At 36.4% G+C, this 19,262-nt stretch overlaps 1 protein-coding gene across 4 annotated transcripts in view; it reads left to right on the top strand.

Moving 5' to 3' along the window:
* The window catches only part of SSR1 (signal sequence receptor subunit 1), a 41,371-nt gene that overhangs the window by 8,028 nt on the left and 14,081 nt on the right, over nucleotides 1–19,262 (top strand). For 3 of the 4 annotated variants that reach the window (XM_077770060.1, XM_077770059.1, XM_077770061.1), the window contains exons 4-8: nucleotides 542–804; nucleotides 2,084–2,160; nucleotides 2,929–3,007; nucleotides 6,687–6,780; nucleotides 16,400–16,463. In XM_077770060.1, coding sequence (XP_077626186.1) covers nucleotides 542–804; nucleotides 2,084–2,160; nucleotides 2,929–3,007; nucleotides 6,687–6,780; nucleotides 16,400–16,463 — 577 coding nt within the window. Of the gene's footprint in view, nucleotides 1–541; nucleotides 805–2,083; nucleotides 2,161–2,928; nucleotides 3,008–6,686; nucleotides 6,781–16,399; nucleotides 18,774–19,262 lie in introns of those variants that run through there. The other variant, XM_077770062.1, reaches the window with a different exon arrangement.

The raw sequence follows: 19,262 nt of genomic DNA, 5'->3' as shown, positions 1-19,262 counted from the left end.
TTCCCCTGTCCCAGTTTGTAGCTGCCTCCTGGGGTCTCACCTTCAAATTTGTGTTTTAACTATTTACTCAAAGTGGATATGGGTTACTTGGTTCAGTTTTGTTTGTTTTTGTTTTCTGTGTTTTAATATACTACAATTTTCAGGTGAATCTCTTAGACCTATCTTTCTGTCATTCTTCTGTTATCTGCACAGATAATAGATACCAAGTTGAAGTTGACTTCAAGACAGATAGTTCCACTGCAACATAATCTTACTGCTGAAAGTACACATCTCTTTCTTAGACTACATAATTTGCAAGGGATGTAGTCTAACATTGAGATACTCCGTTCATTTCTTAAGTTGGAATGCTGGAGTACAGATAAGGGTTGCAGTTTATACTTTAAGTACATTATTAGTTAGTAGGGGACTGGAGTGAGCTGCTGAAAAAGATTCTGAAACTAGGTCCACATGTAGCAGAGGGTGCCCAGATCCCTATAATGTCTCTTTATTTTGTACCCTTTGAATGTTTTCTAATCTTCTGGTTTCTTTTTTTGTTTCTTAGATTTTCCAGCAAATAACATTGTGAAGTTCCTAGTAGGCTTCACAAACAAGGGTACAGAAGATTTTATTGTTGAGTCCTTAGATGCCTCGTTTCGTTATCCTCAGGACTACCAGTTTTATATCCAGAATTTCACAGCTCTTCCTCTGAACACTGTAGTACCGCCCCAGAGACAGGCGACTTTTGAGTACTCCTTCATTCCTGCAGAGCCCATGGGTGGACGACCGTTTGGTCTAGTCATCAATCTGAACTACAAAGATTTGAATGTAAGGCCTTCTAAACCATTTTTTTTTTAAGTTAGAGACGGAGGAGGACAGTTGACATTGTTTAATGAATACTTTTTTATTCATCCAAGTACCTGTTTTGTAGTTGCAACTGTGATGGGCAAGAGGGAGGCAAAAATAAATTACATGTATTTGTCTTCAAGTCTAGAATCTAGTAGGGCAGATAGATATAAACAGGTGATATCACAGCATAAATGATATATATGAGAGAGGACTGTACGGTGCTGTAGTATGAAAGTGGATGTGACTTGAGCTAGATGTGAAAAGGAAAAGGAGCAGTAAGCCACACCGTGGAGTCTACTGCGTACTCAGATGTTAATATATATTAAGTAATCTGTTTTGTACCTCCTTTTATTGCTTGCATTCTGCCCATTTTACTGCTTTTATTTGTAAGTGAAGGGCTTTCTGTAGCTGTTTCCATCATTTTATACAATCAGATAAAACATAACCAAAAATTTTTAGGATAGTTAGAACAATGAAGTTTAAGGTTTATGGGAATCAAATAGTCTAATATAAATTCTGTTGTCTTTTTTGTGGTTTTTAATAGACAGATTGTATATCCAAAGAATTAATGAGAGAAGGCCGCTAGAATTTACTGCTGGGAGTTGGCTTCTATGTGCCAACTATTATGTCCTTTAGACGAGAGCATATGCAAACCATTTCTTTCTCAAAAAGTTTTCAAAGAGGGGAACCATCTATGTTTCATCCCAGTGACTATGAGGAATTTGAAAACTGAAATTGTGTGGAACTGACAAAATTATTCCAAGATCACAACATAAACATACTTTGATACTGCAAATCATATTTATTGTAAATTGATTTCTAATTCATTGTGAATTTAGAGCATGGATTTGACTTCTGTTCAAGTCTAGTTCTTAAAATCTGCTACTGCAGGCACTACTACACATTTTTATGTGGATCCCTTCTCTTTTGGAGGATTCTGTACAACAGAAGTTAAGGCTTCTAGTTTATGGGTGTTCTGTGGGCTTTGTTTCTTTCTGCACATTTGTCCCCTTTTTACTTTACTTCCCTGTTTTATTGCACTTTTCCCCTTTTCTGCCCCCATGAAAATGGAGGACAACTTTAGCAAAGTTGGAGGCATTTTTTTATTTTGTGGAAGAAAGTATACAGTATTGTCTTTGACATTGAGCTGAGGATATGAAAGCTGTGTTTTATTTGTTGCTGTAACGCTTTTAAGAAATCCTAAAACCTTTTGTTTTTTAAATGAATTTCACAATTTTGTGATTAAATTTATTAATAGGGCAATGTATTCCAAGATGCTGTCTTCAATCAAACAGTTACGATTATTGAAAGAGAGGATGGATTAGATGGAGAAACGTAAGTGAAAGTTGCAATATGTAGGTAGATCTTCATCTCACATGTCAGGCCTGGAGGGCTTGCTCCTGTTAACATTTGTTTTAATAGTGAAAATGGGCCAGATTATGAATTTGGTGAAATCTGTATTTTAGGTGGTTTTTGTAACTATTAATAGAGAGGAAAGATAAGTGAAACAGACCAAAAAAAATTATTTTAAAAAGATAACTGGCTTTCTGAACATCCCCTCTCTCTGAATTCTCTTTTACCCCATGCTCATAAGCTAATTACCAGCCTCATCTAAGTAACATAAAATACAAATTAGAAAATGTTATCTTGGAAACTGTTCTTGGTGAATGATGATGAGTCATTTCTTATGGTATACATATATGTAATTGACAAAAAGCAATTTTTAAACCAAATTGTGCAAAATAGTATTTGAGGGAGATAGAAGTTGATATAATTATTTTAACCAACTGAGCTTGAGAGTATAACAAATAATTAAGTAATTTTATTCATCTTAGATCATATAATAATTGATTTTTTGACTAATTGCTCTTAAAGATAAAAATAAATTTGTGAAACTTACTACCCAGATGTAGTAAGATGTTAAGTTGAATATAAAATATTTTCTTCCTTTGCCCCACAGGTTTTTTGGAAAACTTCTATTGTATTAGAATTATAGTTGTAATTAGCTATGGTATTGTTTGAGTTAAAGCAGAATTCTAGTTTTAATTAGTTGTGTTTCTTATGAATTAAAGACAGTTTGTTTTTTTTCTCCTTTTATATCAGAATCTTTATGTATATGTTCCTTGCTGGTCTTGGCCTGTTGGTTGTTGTTGGCCTTCATCAACTCCTAGAATCTAGAAAGGTAATTCTAGATGAATGACTCTTACAGTCATACTTTAGAAGTTGTTATATATTGAGTATATTCTAGTTATTTGTGGCTTCTTGCTGTCACTTTGGGTCTGTGTATTTACAGATTTTTTGTACCTTAAAAATTTTTTTTAACATTTATTTATTTATTTTGAGAGATAGCATGAGTGGGAGAGAAAGGAGAGAGACAATCCCAAGTAGGCTCTGCACAGTCAGCACAGAGCCTGATGTGGGGCTCAACTCAGAAACTGTGACCTGAGCTGAGATCAAGAGTCAGATGCTTAACCAACTGAGCTACCTAGACACCCCTGATGTACCTTTTTAAAATAAAACTGGGGCACCTGGGTGGCTCAGTTAAGCATCTGACATTAGATTTTTGCTCAGGTCACGATCTCATGGTTCTTTGTGAGACTAAGCTCGGTGTCCAGTTCTGCACTGACAGGGCAGAGCCTCCTTGGAATTCTCTCCCTTTCTGCCCCGCCCCTGCTCACATGTGCCCTCTGTCTCTTTCTCTGTCTCAAAATAAACATTTAAAAAAAATAATAAAACTGAAGAGACTTTGGATATGTGACTCAGATTTATTTACTTTCATACACATACAATTAGCATCTTTGGCTACACCCTCCAGAGTGATCTTTGCCTTCTTATTGTAATTCCAAATCATGCTAGAATTTTATTCCTTAAACTCAGAATAAGATTTCATTGTTCTGTTTACTATACTTTTTCATGGATATGTTTCTGCTTGTGAGCAACATAGCTTTTAGATTTGCTTGCTTTAATATTCTTTTAACTGTAGGAATAGCAATTAACTAAGCCTTTTCATTTGAAAAAGGAAGAATGAATTTGACTATATTCTATCAAACTTCTGCTTTCTTGTTAAGGTACTAAAGTGGCAACACTAAAGCGCCTGCAATAATCTTGCTTTCTCTTTCTCTGGATGTGGTAGCTAATTCCATCACTGTATTTTTATCTCCCTGTCCTCCCTCTAAAAAATCAGAACAACCCATATTATTGCTCTCATTGGAAAGTATAATATGATCTGTGTCTTACACAGTAAGTACTTGGCTCTTTAAAAGAGAATACTGAGGCATGTGGATAATGCAATCAGTTAAGCGACCAACTCTTGATCTCAGGTCATGATCTTGAGCTTGAGTTTAAGCCCCACATCAAGCATCTGAGCTGATGGCACAGCCTGCTTGAGATTCTGTCCCTCCTTCTCTTTGCACCTCCCCCATTTGTGCACTCATGTGTGCACGTTTTCTCTCTAAATAAATAAGCTTAAAAAAAGTTCTTTATTTAGAAAATAAAAAGTAAATAAATACTTGGAGGGCACCTGGATGACTCATTTGGTTAAGTGTCTCACTTCGGCTCAGGTCATGATCTTGTGGTTCATGGATTCCTCGTGGAATGCAGAGCCTGCTTCCGATTCTCTGTAATGATCTCACATTTTGTGAGTTCAAGCCCTGAGTTGGGCCCTGTGCTGACAGCTCAGGGCCTAGAACCTGCTTCAGCTTCTGTCTCTCTCTCGGCCCCTCCCCTGCCCACACCGTTTTTCTATCTCTCAAAAATGAATAAACATTAAAAATTTTCTTATGGGGCGCCTGGGTGGCTCAGTCGGTTTAGCGTCCAACTTTGGCTCAGGTCATGGTCACACGGTTCTGAGTTCGAGCCCCATGTCAAGCTCTGTGCTGACAGCCAGCTCAGNTTTCAGTCTGTGACTCCCTCTCTCTCTGACCCTCCCCTGCTCACGCTGTCTCTCTCTCTCTCCTAGAAATAAAAAAAAAAAAAAAAAAAAATTTTTTAAAAGAAATAGTGCTCAAGTGTTAATTTCCATAATTTTATTTCCCACGTTTCATAATAGCATTTTGCTATAAATTTATGTATTAGGTATAATGGCATTTTTAACTTTTTCATTTGAAGCCACTTTTTACTTTCCTTTCTGTGTATATAGTCTGGTTTCTGGACTGTATAACTAAGACTCTTATGTAAATGACTAAGGTTTTTTTGTTTGTTTTAAGAGCAAGACTAAAGAAGGAATCAAATCACTTTCTTCCTAACAGTTTTGCTGCAAGTACTCTAGGGACAAAGTTTGTGGTTGTTAACTTAAATGAGATTTTACATTCCTGTTTTATCTGTGTCATCTGTTTTAAGTGTATTTAGGTAACAATGCAAGAATCTGCTTGCCTGGGACTCCTGGGTGGCTCATTCAGTTAGGCTTCTGACTTTGGCTCATGTCATGATCTCACAGCTCTTGGGTTCAAGCCCCATATTGGGCTCTGTGCTGACAGCTCAGAGCCTGGAGGCTGCTTCTGATTCTGTGTCTCCCTCTTTCTCTGCCCCTCCTCCACTCTCTCGTGCATGCTCTTAAACTGTTTAAAAAAAAGGTTTACAAAAAAAAGGAGTCTGCCTGCTCGCATTTAATATTTCATTTAATATCTTGAATTTTGTTGGATGTGAAAGTAAATTTATTTTTTAAAGTTTGATTTTCCAAAGGGAAAGAAAATCATTGTATAAATACAAGTTCTTGGTTAGTCCACCCGTTGTATCATGCAGCTTTATAGTAGAGGAAACAGTCTTTAAAACCTGAAAATAAATAATTGGTGTGAAGACTTATTATCATTTATTCTTTTTTTTTTTAATGTTTTGTTTATTTTTGAGAGAGCATACACATGCAGGCAGAGGAGAGGGAGAGGGAGACAGGATCTGAAGACGGAGGGCTCTGCTAGTAGCAGAGATCCCTATGCAGGGCTTGAACTCACAGACTGAGATCGTGACCTGAGCCAAAGTCAAACACTTAACTGACTGACCCACTGAGGTGCCCCCCCCTTATCATTTATTCTTTATAAATAATGTTAGACATGGCTTTTCTCTTTTATAGTAAAATNATGATCTCACAGCTCTTGGGTTCAAGCCCCATATTGGGCTCTGTGCTGACAGCTCAGAGCCTAGAGGCTGCTTCTGATTCTGTGTCTCCCTCTTTCTCTGCCCCTCCTCCACTCTCTCGTGCATGCTCTTAAACTGTTTAAAAAAAAGGTTTACAAAAAAAAGGAGTCTGCCTGCTCGCATTTAATATTTCATTTAATATCTTGAATTTTGTTGGATGTGAAAGTAAATTTATTTTTTAAAGTTTGATTTTCCAAAGGGAAAGAAAATCATTGTATAAATACAAGTTCTTGGTTAGTCCACCCGTTGTATCATGCAGCTTTATAGTAGAGGAAACAGTCTTTAAAACCTGAAAATAAATAATTGGTGTGAAGACTTATCATTTATTCTTTTTTTTTTAATGTTTTGTTTATTTTTGAGAGAGCATACACATGCAGGCAGAGGAGAGGGAGAGGGAGACAGGATCTGAAGACGGAGGGCTCTGCTAGTAGCAGAGATCCCTATGCAGGGCTTGAACTCACAGACTGAGATCGTGACCTGAGCCAAAGTCAAACACTTAACTGACTGACCCACTGAGGTGCCCCCCCCTTATCATTTATTCTTTATAAATAATGTTAGACATGGCTTTTCTCTTTTATAGTAAAATACCTAAGTAGGACCAAGTTTTTAAGACTAGAAGAGGATATATTTGTTTAAAATATATAATTAGGTAGCTTAATAGGTCTTTTAAAGATTCTAGTAAATAACATAATAAATAGAACTCCTTTAAAATAATGTTTTTTGCTTTTTAGCGCAAGAGACCCATACAGAAAGTAGAAATGGGTACATCAAGTCAGAATGATGTTGACATGAGTTGGATTCCTCAGGAAACTTTGAATCAGATCAGTAAGTACTCTTATAAATGTGACTGGAAAATTTTTCTGTTAAATGGAAATCGAATTAAGTATTTTAGATTTAAAAACACTTGGTCAATTCTACTTAACACTCATCTTTTCCATTACTTATATATTGTATAGACTTTAGCATAATATGATTAATAATCACTTTAAAAATTTTTTTCTGAGTAGAAATTTTATCTTTAATTTAGAAATGATTCCATATCTGAAGTTTTATCTACAAATGTGTGAATTATTTACATTCCTAATCTTTTCCTATCTCTTTTTTTCTGTTGCTTCAGTGCAGAGTAGAAGAGGTGAGGCAATTAATTTTTTTAATGATGTTTGCTATACATAGTATTGGGGGGGTGTATAGCATATGAATACAGTACATTTAGTGAGTAATGGAACAGTTTTATAGCACTGTCTTTATTGGAAAAAGTACTAACCTACCCACTGTAGTTTTGAAAGAATAAACCTAAAATACTGCTTGGTAGTTTACCTAACATCTATTTTAGCCTTATTATGTATGCAGTTAGTTAAAATATTAACTTTTATAGAACATTTTTTCTTAAGCTATAAATGGACTTTTTAAAAGCATTTATTATAAAAGCACTATGGCTTTATATTAAGAACAATAATAGGGGCACCTCGGTCACTCATTTGGTTAAGTATCTGACTCTTGATTTCAGCTCAGGTCATGATCTCACAGTTGGTGAGCTTGAGTCCCACATCAGGCTCTGCAGTGTGGAACCTACTTGGGATTCTTTCTCTCCCTACCCCCCTGTGCCCCTATTCTGCTCGCACTCTTTAAAAATGAATAAACTTAAGAAATGTAAAAATTTTTTTATATGTTTTTTATTTACTTCTGAGAGAGAGAGAGACAATGTGAGCAGGGGAGGGTCAGAGAGAGAGGGAGATACCGAATCTGAAGCAGGCTCTAGACTCTGAGCTAGCTGTCAGCCCAGAGCCCAATGTGGGGCTTGAACCCACAAACCGTGTGATCAGGACCTGAGCCGAAGTTGGACGCTTAACCGACTGAGCCACCCAGGCTCCCCAAGAAATTAAAAAAAAAAAAAAAAAAAAAAAAAAAGTAATGAATCGTACAGAAGTGAGAAACGGAAATTACTTGCTCCACTAATTTCTTTTTCTGTAAATAATTGGTGTTTGTATATTATTCTAAGTATTTTCTGTACATTTGCCAGTACATACGGCTATCTTTTCTGTGAATATTTTACACAAATGGCATAATGCTGCATAACACTATACTAGAATCCCAAGTTTTCATATGTTGGAATTTTTTTGTGATAGTTGCTTATTTACCTAATAACTAGATAGTATTTCTTTATATAAATGTGTCATGATAAGTTAAACTTTTTCTCTGTTGTAAGATGTTTAATTCCAGATTTTCATTCTTAAATTAAAACTATAATGAATATTTTTATGTAAAAATTTATGGGATAATTTCTCATTTTTTTAATTGAGGTAATGACATAAAACATGATATTAGATTCAGATGTACAATGTCTAATGTACAAATTCACTATTTGTATCTATTGTGAAATGATCACCACAGTGAGCCTTGTTACTGTTTCCACACAGTTAAAAATCTTTTTCTTTTTGTGATAAGAACTTTTAAGATGTTTAAATATACAGTATAGTATTAATAACTATAGACACCATGATATCTGTTATACCCCCATAACTTATTTTATAGCTGGAAGTTTATGCCTTTTGACCCCCTTCTCTCCTTTCACCCACCCTCTCCCCCCAATCTGGAATAGGTAATTAATTCCTTCAAAGTAGAATAGTTAGCTCTGAGATTAGGTACATTTTTTTTTTTATGAGAAAAGCTCCTTTCCTCCCAGAAGATAGTGTCTGTTTATGTTGTCAACAATGTACAGCATTGCCAGTTTCTTTTCCACTCTCACTAGTCTTTCTCAGGTATTAAGTATTATCAAATGTTGTAATCTGGCAGTATGGTACAAAATGAGATCGTTGTTTTTTATTGACAATTAAAAATGAGATTTGACTTCTTTACACATACATAGCCACTAACTATTTTTTGTGAATGGGCTGTTTGTGTCCTTTCTAGGTTTACAAATTATTTTCATGTATATTATTTTCAGGGAACTTTCTTGAAACGTAATTACAGTATGGTAGGTGCTTTATTAAAAGTGGGTTCAAAGTAATAACAGCATAGGAGAGGCTTTCATTTTCTAGGAGAGAATAGGAGAGTCATTCATAAGAGATGACTTTTGACCAACCAGAATCTTGAGAAGTTAGATGAGAAGGAATCTTCGAAGTTTTATGTGCTGTGCCAAGGAGTTGGCTTTCCTTCTTGGTAAAAAGCAGCCATCAGATACTTTGAAGCAGAGAAATAAATATTTATATTTTTAAAGGAAATTATAGTCATTTTGTGGTATATAGTCTAGCAATCAGGAACTATTAGAAGTAGGGATACCAGTTAGATGAATTCACTAAAACATCTGAGAAATCTTAGGGCCTGAGCTAAAGCAGTAGTGATGGGGAGTAAAAGATATTTCAGAATTGGAGGGGATTGGGCTTTGGGTTACTATTTAGATATTTTAGGGAGGAAGGAGGGAAAAGTACTTGTGAGTTTTAGGCATCTGGGTGGAAGATGATCCCATTAATGTTAGGGAATATAGGAAGCTCATATGCACGAAGGGAGATGACTTGGAACTAGATCTGTTGAGCATGAGAGCCCAGATAGGGATGTCCAGTAAACTATTTGAAAGTTGTATTTAGAGCACAGGTGAATCAAGATTTGGAGACATTGATGGGGCTTCAAGCTGGCTCAGTAGGTGGAGCATGCAGTTTTTGATCTCAGGCTTGTAAGTTTGAGCCCCATGTTGGGTGTAGTGATTACTTAAAAACCTTCAGAGGGGTGGGGCACTTGGGTGGCTCATTTGGTTAAGTGTCCGACTTTGGCTCAGGTCATGATCTCCCAGTTCGTGAGTTCAAGACCCACATCAGGTTCTGTGCTAACAGCTAGCTCAGAGCCTGGAGCCTGCTTCTGATTCTGTGCCCCCTTCTCTTTCTGCCCCTCCCCTGCTCATACTCTTGTCTCCGTGTCTCTCTCAAAAATGAATAAACATTAAGAAAAAAATTTTTTAATCTTAAGATGGGTGCCTGGGTGGCTCAGTCGGCTAGGCATCATACTCTTAATTTCTGCTCAGGTCATGATCTCATGGTTCGTGAGTTCAGACCCTGCAACAGGCTCACCTCCGAGTCTGCTGAGCCTGCTTGGGATTCTCTCCCTCTCCACTCTCCCACTCATGCGTGCACCGTCTCTGTCTCTCAAAAATGGATACATTTAAAAATAAAGTCTTAGAAAAAAGATTTGAAAACTTTGGGCATACAGCGTAGGTGGTAGCTGAGGTCCCATGAAATAATATGTCTTTAAATAAATCTTTAAATAATCTTTTCTCTTTAAAGACAAATATTCCCTATTATCCTGACATTCGTTATGGAAAAATTGAATTGAATTGTGTATGGTAGACTGGTATCTTTATAATGCATCGGAATTACTTATGAAGTCTAGTATGTTAAAATATAGGCTCTTGAAAAAGAATTAAATTTGAAGTGTCTTACATGGAATTAGCCGAATCTAGTTTGAAAAGTATTAAAAGGTACAATTAAAAACTAAAGTCACTGTAACAGCTGTGGAGCCACCCCTCCAAAAGAATTCTTTCATGACAAACATGAAAGGGAGAGTTGGTTTTATAATATCTTTCTGCCTGACATTATTCCTGAACTTTAAGCTGAGAATGATTATACTTCAAATCATTTATAATTGTCTTTTCATCAGGAAGTGTCAAGTATTTAGTCTTTCATAATACTATGTTAGGTCCTGAGTGGTATGTTAAAAAGACGAATATTACTGTTTTTTCAGAAGTTTACATTTCTACTGGAAAATAAAGCTGGAAATATTTGAGTAATCTGCAGTAGTATGTGATATGTGCTAGGAGTTATATGGACAACTTTCAAGATAGGGAAGAGGACCATATTAGAACCTAGGGAGACCTTGTTGAAGGAAAGAATTGAACTATTGAGTGCCTCTTTGTACTTGACCTTCACTCTGCAAGGTGAGGTGCTATCCCTCTATTTCCTGATGAGACATTGCCACTGAGGAAAAGTAACTTGCCAAGAGTCACAGCTGGTTGTATCTCATTCTGAAGCCCATGTACTTTTTCCATGAAGACTTAATACTCAAAGATGGATAGAGTTGGGGCACCTGGGTGGCTTATTTGGTAAGTGGCTGACTTTGGCCAGGTCATGATCTCACAGTTTGTGAGTTCAAGCCCCACATCAGTCTCTGTGCTGACAGCTCAGAGCATGAAGCCTGCTTCAGATTCTGTGTCTCCCTCTGTCTCTGCCCCTTCCTTGCTTGCGTGCACTGTCTCTCTCTATCTCAAAAATAACAAACATTAGAAAAAAATTTAATAGAAATAAAAAAGATGGGTAGAGTTAAAGTCACTAAATATTTTTAGTACCTGTCTTTTCTTGCTCAAAATCTGATTGTCCAACTGAGTTTGTTTTAGGACCACGTCTTAACCACCAAAGACACTTGGATTATTCCTTCTCTGTTTTTTACTTATTTCTAAAAATGATTTTTTTAGTGTTTGTTTTTTTTTTTAAAGTTTTAGTGATTTCTACACCCTACATGGAGCTAGAACTCACGACTCATATCAGGAGTCACATGCTTTGCTGACTGAGCCAGCCAAGGGCATCCCAGTTATTTGTCCTTTTAGACTGCAGGTTCTATTTTTTCTATACAGATACAGTGACACACTACCTTTAAAAAAATTTTGATTTGCAAAGAAATAACCTTTTCCTGACAAATAACATCCCATTTAAAGAATTATGAATTATTTATTAATAATTATGTTGAAATTTCTTCAGTTTCAAAACTCTCCTTTACAGCTGGCTTTTCCAATATAGGATGATGCATTGCATTTGGTGGTTCTGTTGTTGTTGTTTTTAAAACATTTATTCATTTTTGAGAGACAGTGTGAGTGAGAGAGGGGACAGAGATAGAAACACAGAATCGGAAGCAGGCTTCAGGTTCTGAGCTGTCAAGACAGAACCCGATACGGAGCTTGAACCCACGGACTGGGAGGTCATGACCTGAGCCGAAGTCAGATGCTTAACTGACTTAGCCACCCATGTGCTAAAGGTTGCTCTGTTTCTTAAGTCCCTTTTAATTTATAGCAGCTCAGGAGATGGCTTCTTGTCCTCTGGAAAAGGGCTTCTCAAGCTTTATTAAAAAAAAAATTTTTTTAAGTTTATGTATTTTGAGAAAGAAAGAGTGTGTGAGGAGGGGAGAGACAGAGGCGGGGGAGAGATTGAGAATCTCAAGCAGACTCCCATGCTGTCAGCCCAGAGCCAGGGCTTCTCAAACTTTAATATGTGTACAAGATCACTTGAAAATCTTATGGTGCAGGTTTGGATTCAGTAATTCTAGGGTGTGGCCTAAATATTGGTGTTTCTAACAGGCTCCCAGAGGATGCCAGTGCCACTGACCCATTGATCACACTGAGGGAATGGGACTCTAAAATGTCCCTTGTTCCAAATTTCTCTGGCTGTGTTCTCCTGGTGTCTTTTAGCTAAAATTTCTCTTAACTTGGAAGACTAATCTTATGGGTTTGATTAGATTTAAGTTATTCATTTTTGGCTGATAGCATATGCCATAACTCAAAAGTACCTCTCCCTGTATCACATCAAGAAACAGTGATGAGTGATGCTAAACTGAGCACTAGATTAGGATGGTAGCCACGTGATCTTTCCATGTAACCAGGATCCTAGAAGTTATCTGTGTAGTACACATTGACATCACACAGATGTCCAGTTATCTAAACCATTCACCATTTGATAATCCTTTCCTGAATCAGTAATGTTCCAGAAGTTGTGATGCTTTTTAATTGAAATTTCTTTGATTTTTACTAACTGCCCTTGTTTTGTAAAGTAAAGCTTTCCTTCGTCAACTGGGATTTTTTGGTTACCTTAAAAGAATTCCTATTAGAAAAGTAAGATAATTATATTATAATTTATATTTCAGTTTTCAAAGAGTTAGTTTAAAAGCCACCCAGATGATGACATACGAGTTTTTCCTAATTTTCTCCTTTTTGACTATCCTATATAGACTCAGTTTTTCATAGAATCAGTGGATTTTAGTTAACTGTATTGTTTTTGATGCTCAAATTGTTGGAGTTTTGACTACTGGTTGCCTTTCATTCACACTTGATCTTAGCCAAAAGGCCAAGAAACAATTACTTGTTGGCTCAACAAGATATTCTGGACATTTTGTACTTTGTTTACTCTAGGCATGGAGCAAGCTATTTCTCCAAGGACCCCTGGATGATACTTAGAAACAAAAATCTGGACGTTAGGGATGTCCTTTGATACAGGATGACATGATTCTAGGCCCATTCTGTGAACTGAGCTAGAAAATAGATGTTTTTTCAAATCCTGAAATCATATATTTTCAGTTTTTAGTAATATTTTTACTTAATTTTGTATGGTTGTATTTCTCTTATACTTGGTTCCTTACAGCAATAGTTCTCAAACTGTAGTGCTCCCCAGGACTACCTGGACTGCCTCTTACCCTTGCTAGGCACCCCCCCGTAGAGTTTCCTATTGAGTAGGTCTGGGGTGAGGCCCAAGAATGTGCATATCTATATTTTCAGGTGATTTTGAAGCTGCTGGTCCAGACCATACTTTGAGAGTCAATCTTAAAACATGCTTTTCTCAGAGTAAAGGGGTTGAAACAAACTGAAGATAATTTATTAAAAAAACAGCCATTTCTTTCAAAGATGGGACATGTACTTTGCATATTTGAGGACAAAATGGAGAAAAGCAATAGAAACTTTGAAGATCATGGAGCAGGAGCTGTGTACGGAAGTGGAAGGTCTCTCAAGCTTTGAGGAGTTAGTTACCTTTGGAGAGTGGTAGTGTGAGGGTGAGCAAGTTAAAGGGGCCAGCATTATTTTGAAATTACTTTGAAACATTCTCCATCTCATCAGAATGTAAAGGAAGGAGGGGTGTGGTTTTAAACAATTTGAGCCCTGTTACTAATAAGTATTTTTTATAAAGGGCAGGGTGGGCATTTTCAGATTTGGCCTATTTACTAAATATCACTAACATAATTCAGTGTTTTTTTTTTTCAGTTAGGTGATTTTTTCGTACAGTTTAAGCTTTACCTTAAAAACTAAAACATTTTGACCTTAAATATTTTGTTGCATTTTAAAAAATAGTTTCTTAGGGTTTTGGGTAGGGGGCGTAATAAGAGAAGGATATATTTTCTTTTATGGCTGAAAAGCATCATACACATCAGTTATTATTGTTTACTGAAGTAAAATGCTGCTCTCTAGGCCGTTGAGGTATTTGGAACCATTTCCCCAAAACCTGAATGATTCTAGACCACTGTCTTATTCTGCTTCTCATTTATCTTCTTCTTTTTTAAGTTTAAAATTTTTCTTAATGTTTGTTTTTGAGAGACAGAGTGCGAGTGGGGGAGGGGCAGAGAGAGAGGGAGACACAGAATCCAAAGCAGGCTCCAGGTTCTGAGCTGTCAGCACAGCCCAACACGGGGCTTGAACCCACTAACAGTTTGATTATGACCTGAGCTGAAGTTGGATGCTTAACCGACTGAGCCACCCAGTCTCCTCCTCATTTATCTGCTTCTTAACTTTGATGTGCTAGGCAGGTGATGGAGGTCTTTAGACCTTAGACTCCATTAAGCTGAGTTGGCTGCCTTACTGGAGTCAAATTGCTGTGTGTTGAAACAGGCATTGCAGTTCCTCTGAGACACTTTTTTGTGTATTCTCATATTCAAAACCCTGCTGCAAGTGATTGAAATGGTTGGAAGTCCGTGATCACCGCTTCACATCTGCATAGTAACAGCTATATTTGCACAGATGGCTGTTAGATTCTAAAGTACTTTTTGAATCCTTAAATATCATACTCAGCATATTGTTTATTTTAAAATAACTAGGGGCGCCTGGGTGGCTCAGTCTGTGAAGCATTTAACTTGGGCTCAGGTCATGATCTCACAGTTTGTGGGTTCGAGCCCCACATTGGGCCCTGTGGTGACAGTTCAGTCTGGAGCCTGTTTCAGATTCTCCGTCTCCCTCCTTCCTTCCTTTCCTCCCTCACTCTGTCTCTCTCTCTGCCCCTCCCCTGCTCATACTCTCTCTCTCAAAAGTAAATTTTTAAAAAACAAAATGTTATCTAGTAATTGGTCAGTTGCATAAAGGCAGTAGTTTATGCCTTTCTGAAATCTAATGAAAGTTGTAGACTTTAGAAAAATGCTTCTGTGCTCAGTTTTAGGTGAGTTGAGCCTCCCCAAGTGCATTATTAACTAATCTATTTTAATCAAGTACTGAAGTCAGTTTTATGTGATTTGTAGATGCAGTCTTAATATTTCAGTCATTAACTTTTAAGCACATTTTAGAAAAAGAATTTAGTTGCTAAATGTTTTTGATAAATATTTGCTGTATATTCTTAAAATATAGTTATGGTGATCTGGTAATCTTAGAAAATAAAAATTAAGATATTCTAGGTAAATATTTATTCATACCATTGTTCATGAAATGCTTACAAATGAACTCCATACTTTAGTGTTAAATATTTTTTCCAGCCCTTTGTTGTTGTTTTTTAAGCTAGAAAAATAATTATAATTTGTAACTTACTTCACAAAGAGCTTATCTTCCTAATATGTAAAGGGTTCCTAGAAAATAAAAAGGATACTAGACAGAGAGAAGACAGCCTTTTTAAAGAAACATAGGTGATGCTTACTGGTTGGACATAGAGACTCACTACCAATTTAGCTTTTGCTTAATAGACCCCACTAAGAATGTAATGTAAGAGATAGAGAGGCGCCTGAGTGGCTCAGTCAGTTAAGCCTTGGTCAGGTCATGATCTCACAGATGTGAGTTCTAGTCCTGCATCGGGCTCTGTGCTGGCAGTGCAAAGCCTGCTTGGGATTCTCTCTCCTTCTCTCTCTGCCCCTCCCCCATGTGCACATCTGCTCTCAAAGTAGCATTGTAAAAAAGGAGATAATGAGGAAAAAGTACAAAGATAATGCTTATGTGTGCAGGATGGTTTTGGTATTGATCTTCTGTCTAAAAATTTCCTTTTACCTGCTGCTTTTTCTAGGAAAATTTATGAAATTGCCAAAAATTATGCAAACTGCATGGCTGCATTTATAAATATTAATTTGTAATCAATATAAATGTTTTTGAGCTGCAAATTTCATACCTTTTATGCTACTTCTAAAATGTTTACTTATGCATGTATAAGCATATTCACTGTAGAGTTTGAGAATATGCTTGGCTTTAGTATTCTAGTAGCCAAGATTAGGTCTTTTCCCATCCTCATTGCAAAGTTTTGTTTTAATTGAGTTACCTCTTGAAGGATTATTTTAAAGGTTAGTTTAAAAACCTGTACTAGATAAGAAGCATTTATTACTAGGGTATTTTTGCATGTGTGTGTGTGTTTTTCTTTTTTTAACTTAGTGGTAAAGTTGAAGGAAGATGCTTTTTAAAGGTCTTTTGAGTCCATTGTACTTACAGTAAGCAAATTAAAAACTTTCTCTTTTCTTCCAGATAAAGCTTCACCAAGACGGTTGCCCAGGAAACGGGCACAGAAGAGATCAGTGGGATCTGATGAGTAAATTTCCTTTGTGCAACAATTCAGTCTTTACTTAACCTGCCCTAATGTTTTTCGGCCTGATGGGAATTAGTGCAGAGAAGCCATATCACCATAGAAGGCAACTACTACTTATGTGTGGACTGAGCAATCAGAGTCTGTGGCGATAATATTACTGAAAATGCACTGCATTCATTTTTCTAAAGTAACAAATTTGGGTTTTTTTAAGCCATTAAAATCTATGTGTGTGCGTGTGTATGTATGTGAGCAGTTGGTCTTACCAGAATCATTGTTGAACTACCTGAAGCATGCCTTTAGAATACTGAATATAATGCGCTTGTCTCTTTTTGACATTTTCTGATATTTTCCCCCAAAACTCAGTGAATATTTGTCCAATATGATTGTAGATACCCTGCCTTAGACTGTTTTAGAGGAAACAATTTGTTTTTAGAATTGCTCAAATCCCAATTGATGGCACAAATTACTGTTTTGTTCTTGTTGCTGTTTTACAACTAGTATTCTAAAGGCACACACAGGAGTAGCTGCTTTTTAGCAATAGAATTGTTTTTGGTATTTTTGCTGCTGTTTACTATAATGCGCACCTTCAGAAAATTTCCCAAATGAGTCCAAGGAATTTGGGGATTTTTAGCAACAAAATTGTGAAGCATGAGAATTCTGCTGATTTTGATATAGAAAACCAGCCCCACCCTCTTTTTGTTTTTGTTTTTTTACAAAAAAAATGGTACATTCGTGGGAACCGAGTTGTTATACATTTTATTTCTGACCCAAGGGGTAGCTCTGCAGTGATTTTAGACCTAAGTTGTTTTGTTGTGTTTTGTTTTTTTAAGAGATCATTTCCCCCCCTTAATTAGAAATATCTTGCTTTTAGAAAAATTGCCTTGGTCTACAGACTAAGTGAAAAGTCAGCTTATAGGGGCAGAGATATATTACCAGTAATATTAATCTGTAAAAAAAAAAAAAAAGAGTTGGATTTTTTTTTAAGTAGTTAATCAGTTTGTTTTTATCTAATCTTTTGGGTATTTTGGTTGTTCAGAAGCATTTTTTTTAGTTAATCTAAAGAATTTCAAAATTTTAAGCACTAAAGATCTCAACCAAAATTAAATTAGACTTCATAAAATCCTATTAGAGTCAGTCTTGTCATAGGTAGTAAATTGAGTTTGTCATGATTGTCAGACTTGAAAAAGGGTAAAGTAAAATAGATGAACAAATAAGAGGCTTCCCCCCCCCGCCGTCTTTAAGCCATAATCTCCCACATATATTTCATAAAGAAATGGTAAATGAAATTCTAGTGGCTGTTTAATTCCTGATCTGTCTTTATTACAATGAACTGACCTCTCCTCCCCTCTTCATTATAATCCCCACTGACATCCATGCAAAGCAACAGCAAAACAAGACACAGACAAAAAATTCTTTCTAGGTCCTTTAAGTATTTAAACATCTGAGCCAAAGCCAGAATAGAATAGAAGTTTCTGTATAGTTGTTAATCACTTTGCAAGTAGGGGCTAAGGTGTCAAATTATCTATATTGGCATTGCTGAACTATAAACTTACTCTATATCTGTAATATAAAGTGTTTGAGTTTTTTAATTGGGCTGTATGATCAATAGCTTATTTTGAAAAAGCTCTATGAGCTGTAAAAACTGCATGTTTTTTGTTTAATGTAATATAGGAGACCCTCCACCTTCTCAAGGAATATATTCCAAAACCTTGTTTTGTGAATTTCTAAGTTTGTGAAACTACTAGAACATAATGCAGTGAGGTGTAATTACAAAATTTAAATGGCTTCTAGAGTTTTATTGACTACTTGGTGATACTTAGGCAGTGGCAAAGCCACACTGGGTTACAGATGCCAGCCCTTCTGCCTCCTAGTAATTTGCCTTACGTACTAGCCTTTCCATTGCTGAGGTCCTGATCAGTGCCTCAGAAATCATTTGTCATGTTTTGTTTTTTAGCATAGATTGGGAACAGATGAAAACCTTTAACTCCTCAGCTGCCAGGGGTCTTCTATAGTATCAGTATGTGTTTAGCAGAAACTAACTCCATAATGAATGGAATTCAATTCCACACATGGTTTGTTCAAGCACACTTAATAAGTAGCCTATTTTTTAAATGTCTTTTTTAACTGTAAATATTTGGATGAAGTTTTTAAAGTTTGTTTTGATATATTCATTTGCTACACCAACCATGGTTTCAGAATTCACCTTTTGAGCAAATTGGTTTTGGAATCTGTAAAATGAACCAAGAATCTTTGTGTATCAAACCTGTTACCCAGACATGTGAGAATAATGTGTTCATAAAGCATGGATCTCGCTTTGGTTGTATAGCTTCATTCATTCATTTCATGGTCTCACATAGTGACTTTGAAGACTTCCCCTGCCCTCTGAACCCTCTGAAGGTGTTGTCTGAGGAGGGGCGGGCTGGGACTGGGACCTGCAAGGCCCTGAGGAAGATAGAACTCAGCAGAAAGGGAGCATGGGCTTGATTTTAGGGACGTTTTCAATTTCATATAAGCTTCAGAAAGCTTACATGATAGGAGGAAAAGGCAAAGTTAGATCTTAAAATAAAACATTAAAAAGGCCACTGCCTTAAAAATGTATTTGCAGTGCATCAGCCTGTACTCGTATTTGCCTCTGTTGAGGAGTAGTTAATGGTGAAAATGTGACATTGAAATGTTTAATCACTGTTTTTGAGGTACAGTAGTAGGTAAATGTAGTAATATGCAAGTCTCCTAGCATTCATCTTTAGTGGAAGAAAAAGGTACTTGGTTAGTGCATTTAAATAATGCAAAAAAATTTTTTTA

The sequence above is a fragment of the Crocuta crocuta genome, unplaced genomic scaffold (assembly GCF_008692635.1).
Source record: "Crocuta crocuta isolate KB4526 unplaced genomic scaffold, BGI_CrCroc_1.0 scaffold24, whole genome shotgun sequence".
NCBI lineage: Eukaryota > Metazoa > Chordata > Mammalia > Carnivora > Hyaenidae > Crocuta > Crocuta crocuta.
Note: the sequence above shows the minus strand (reverse complement) of the source record. Positions and strands in the feature narration are given on the sequence as shown.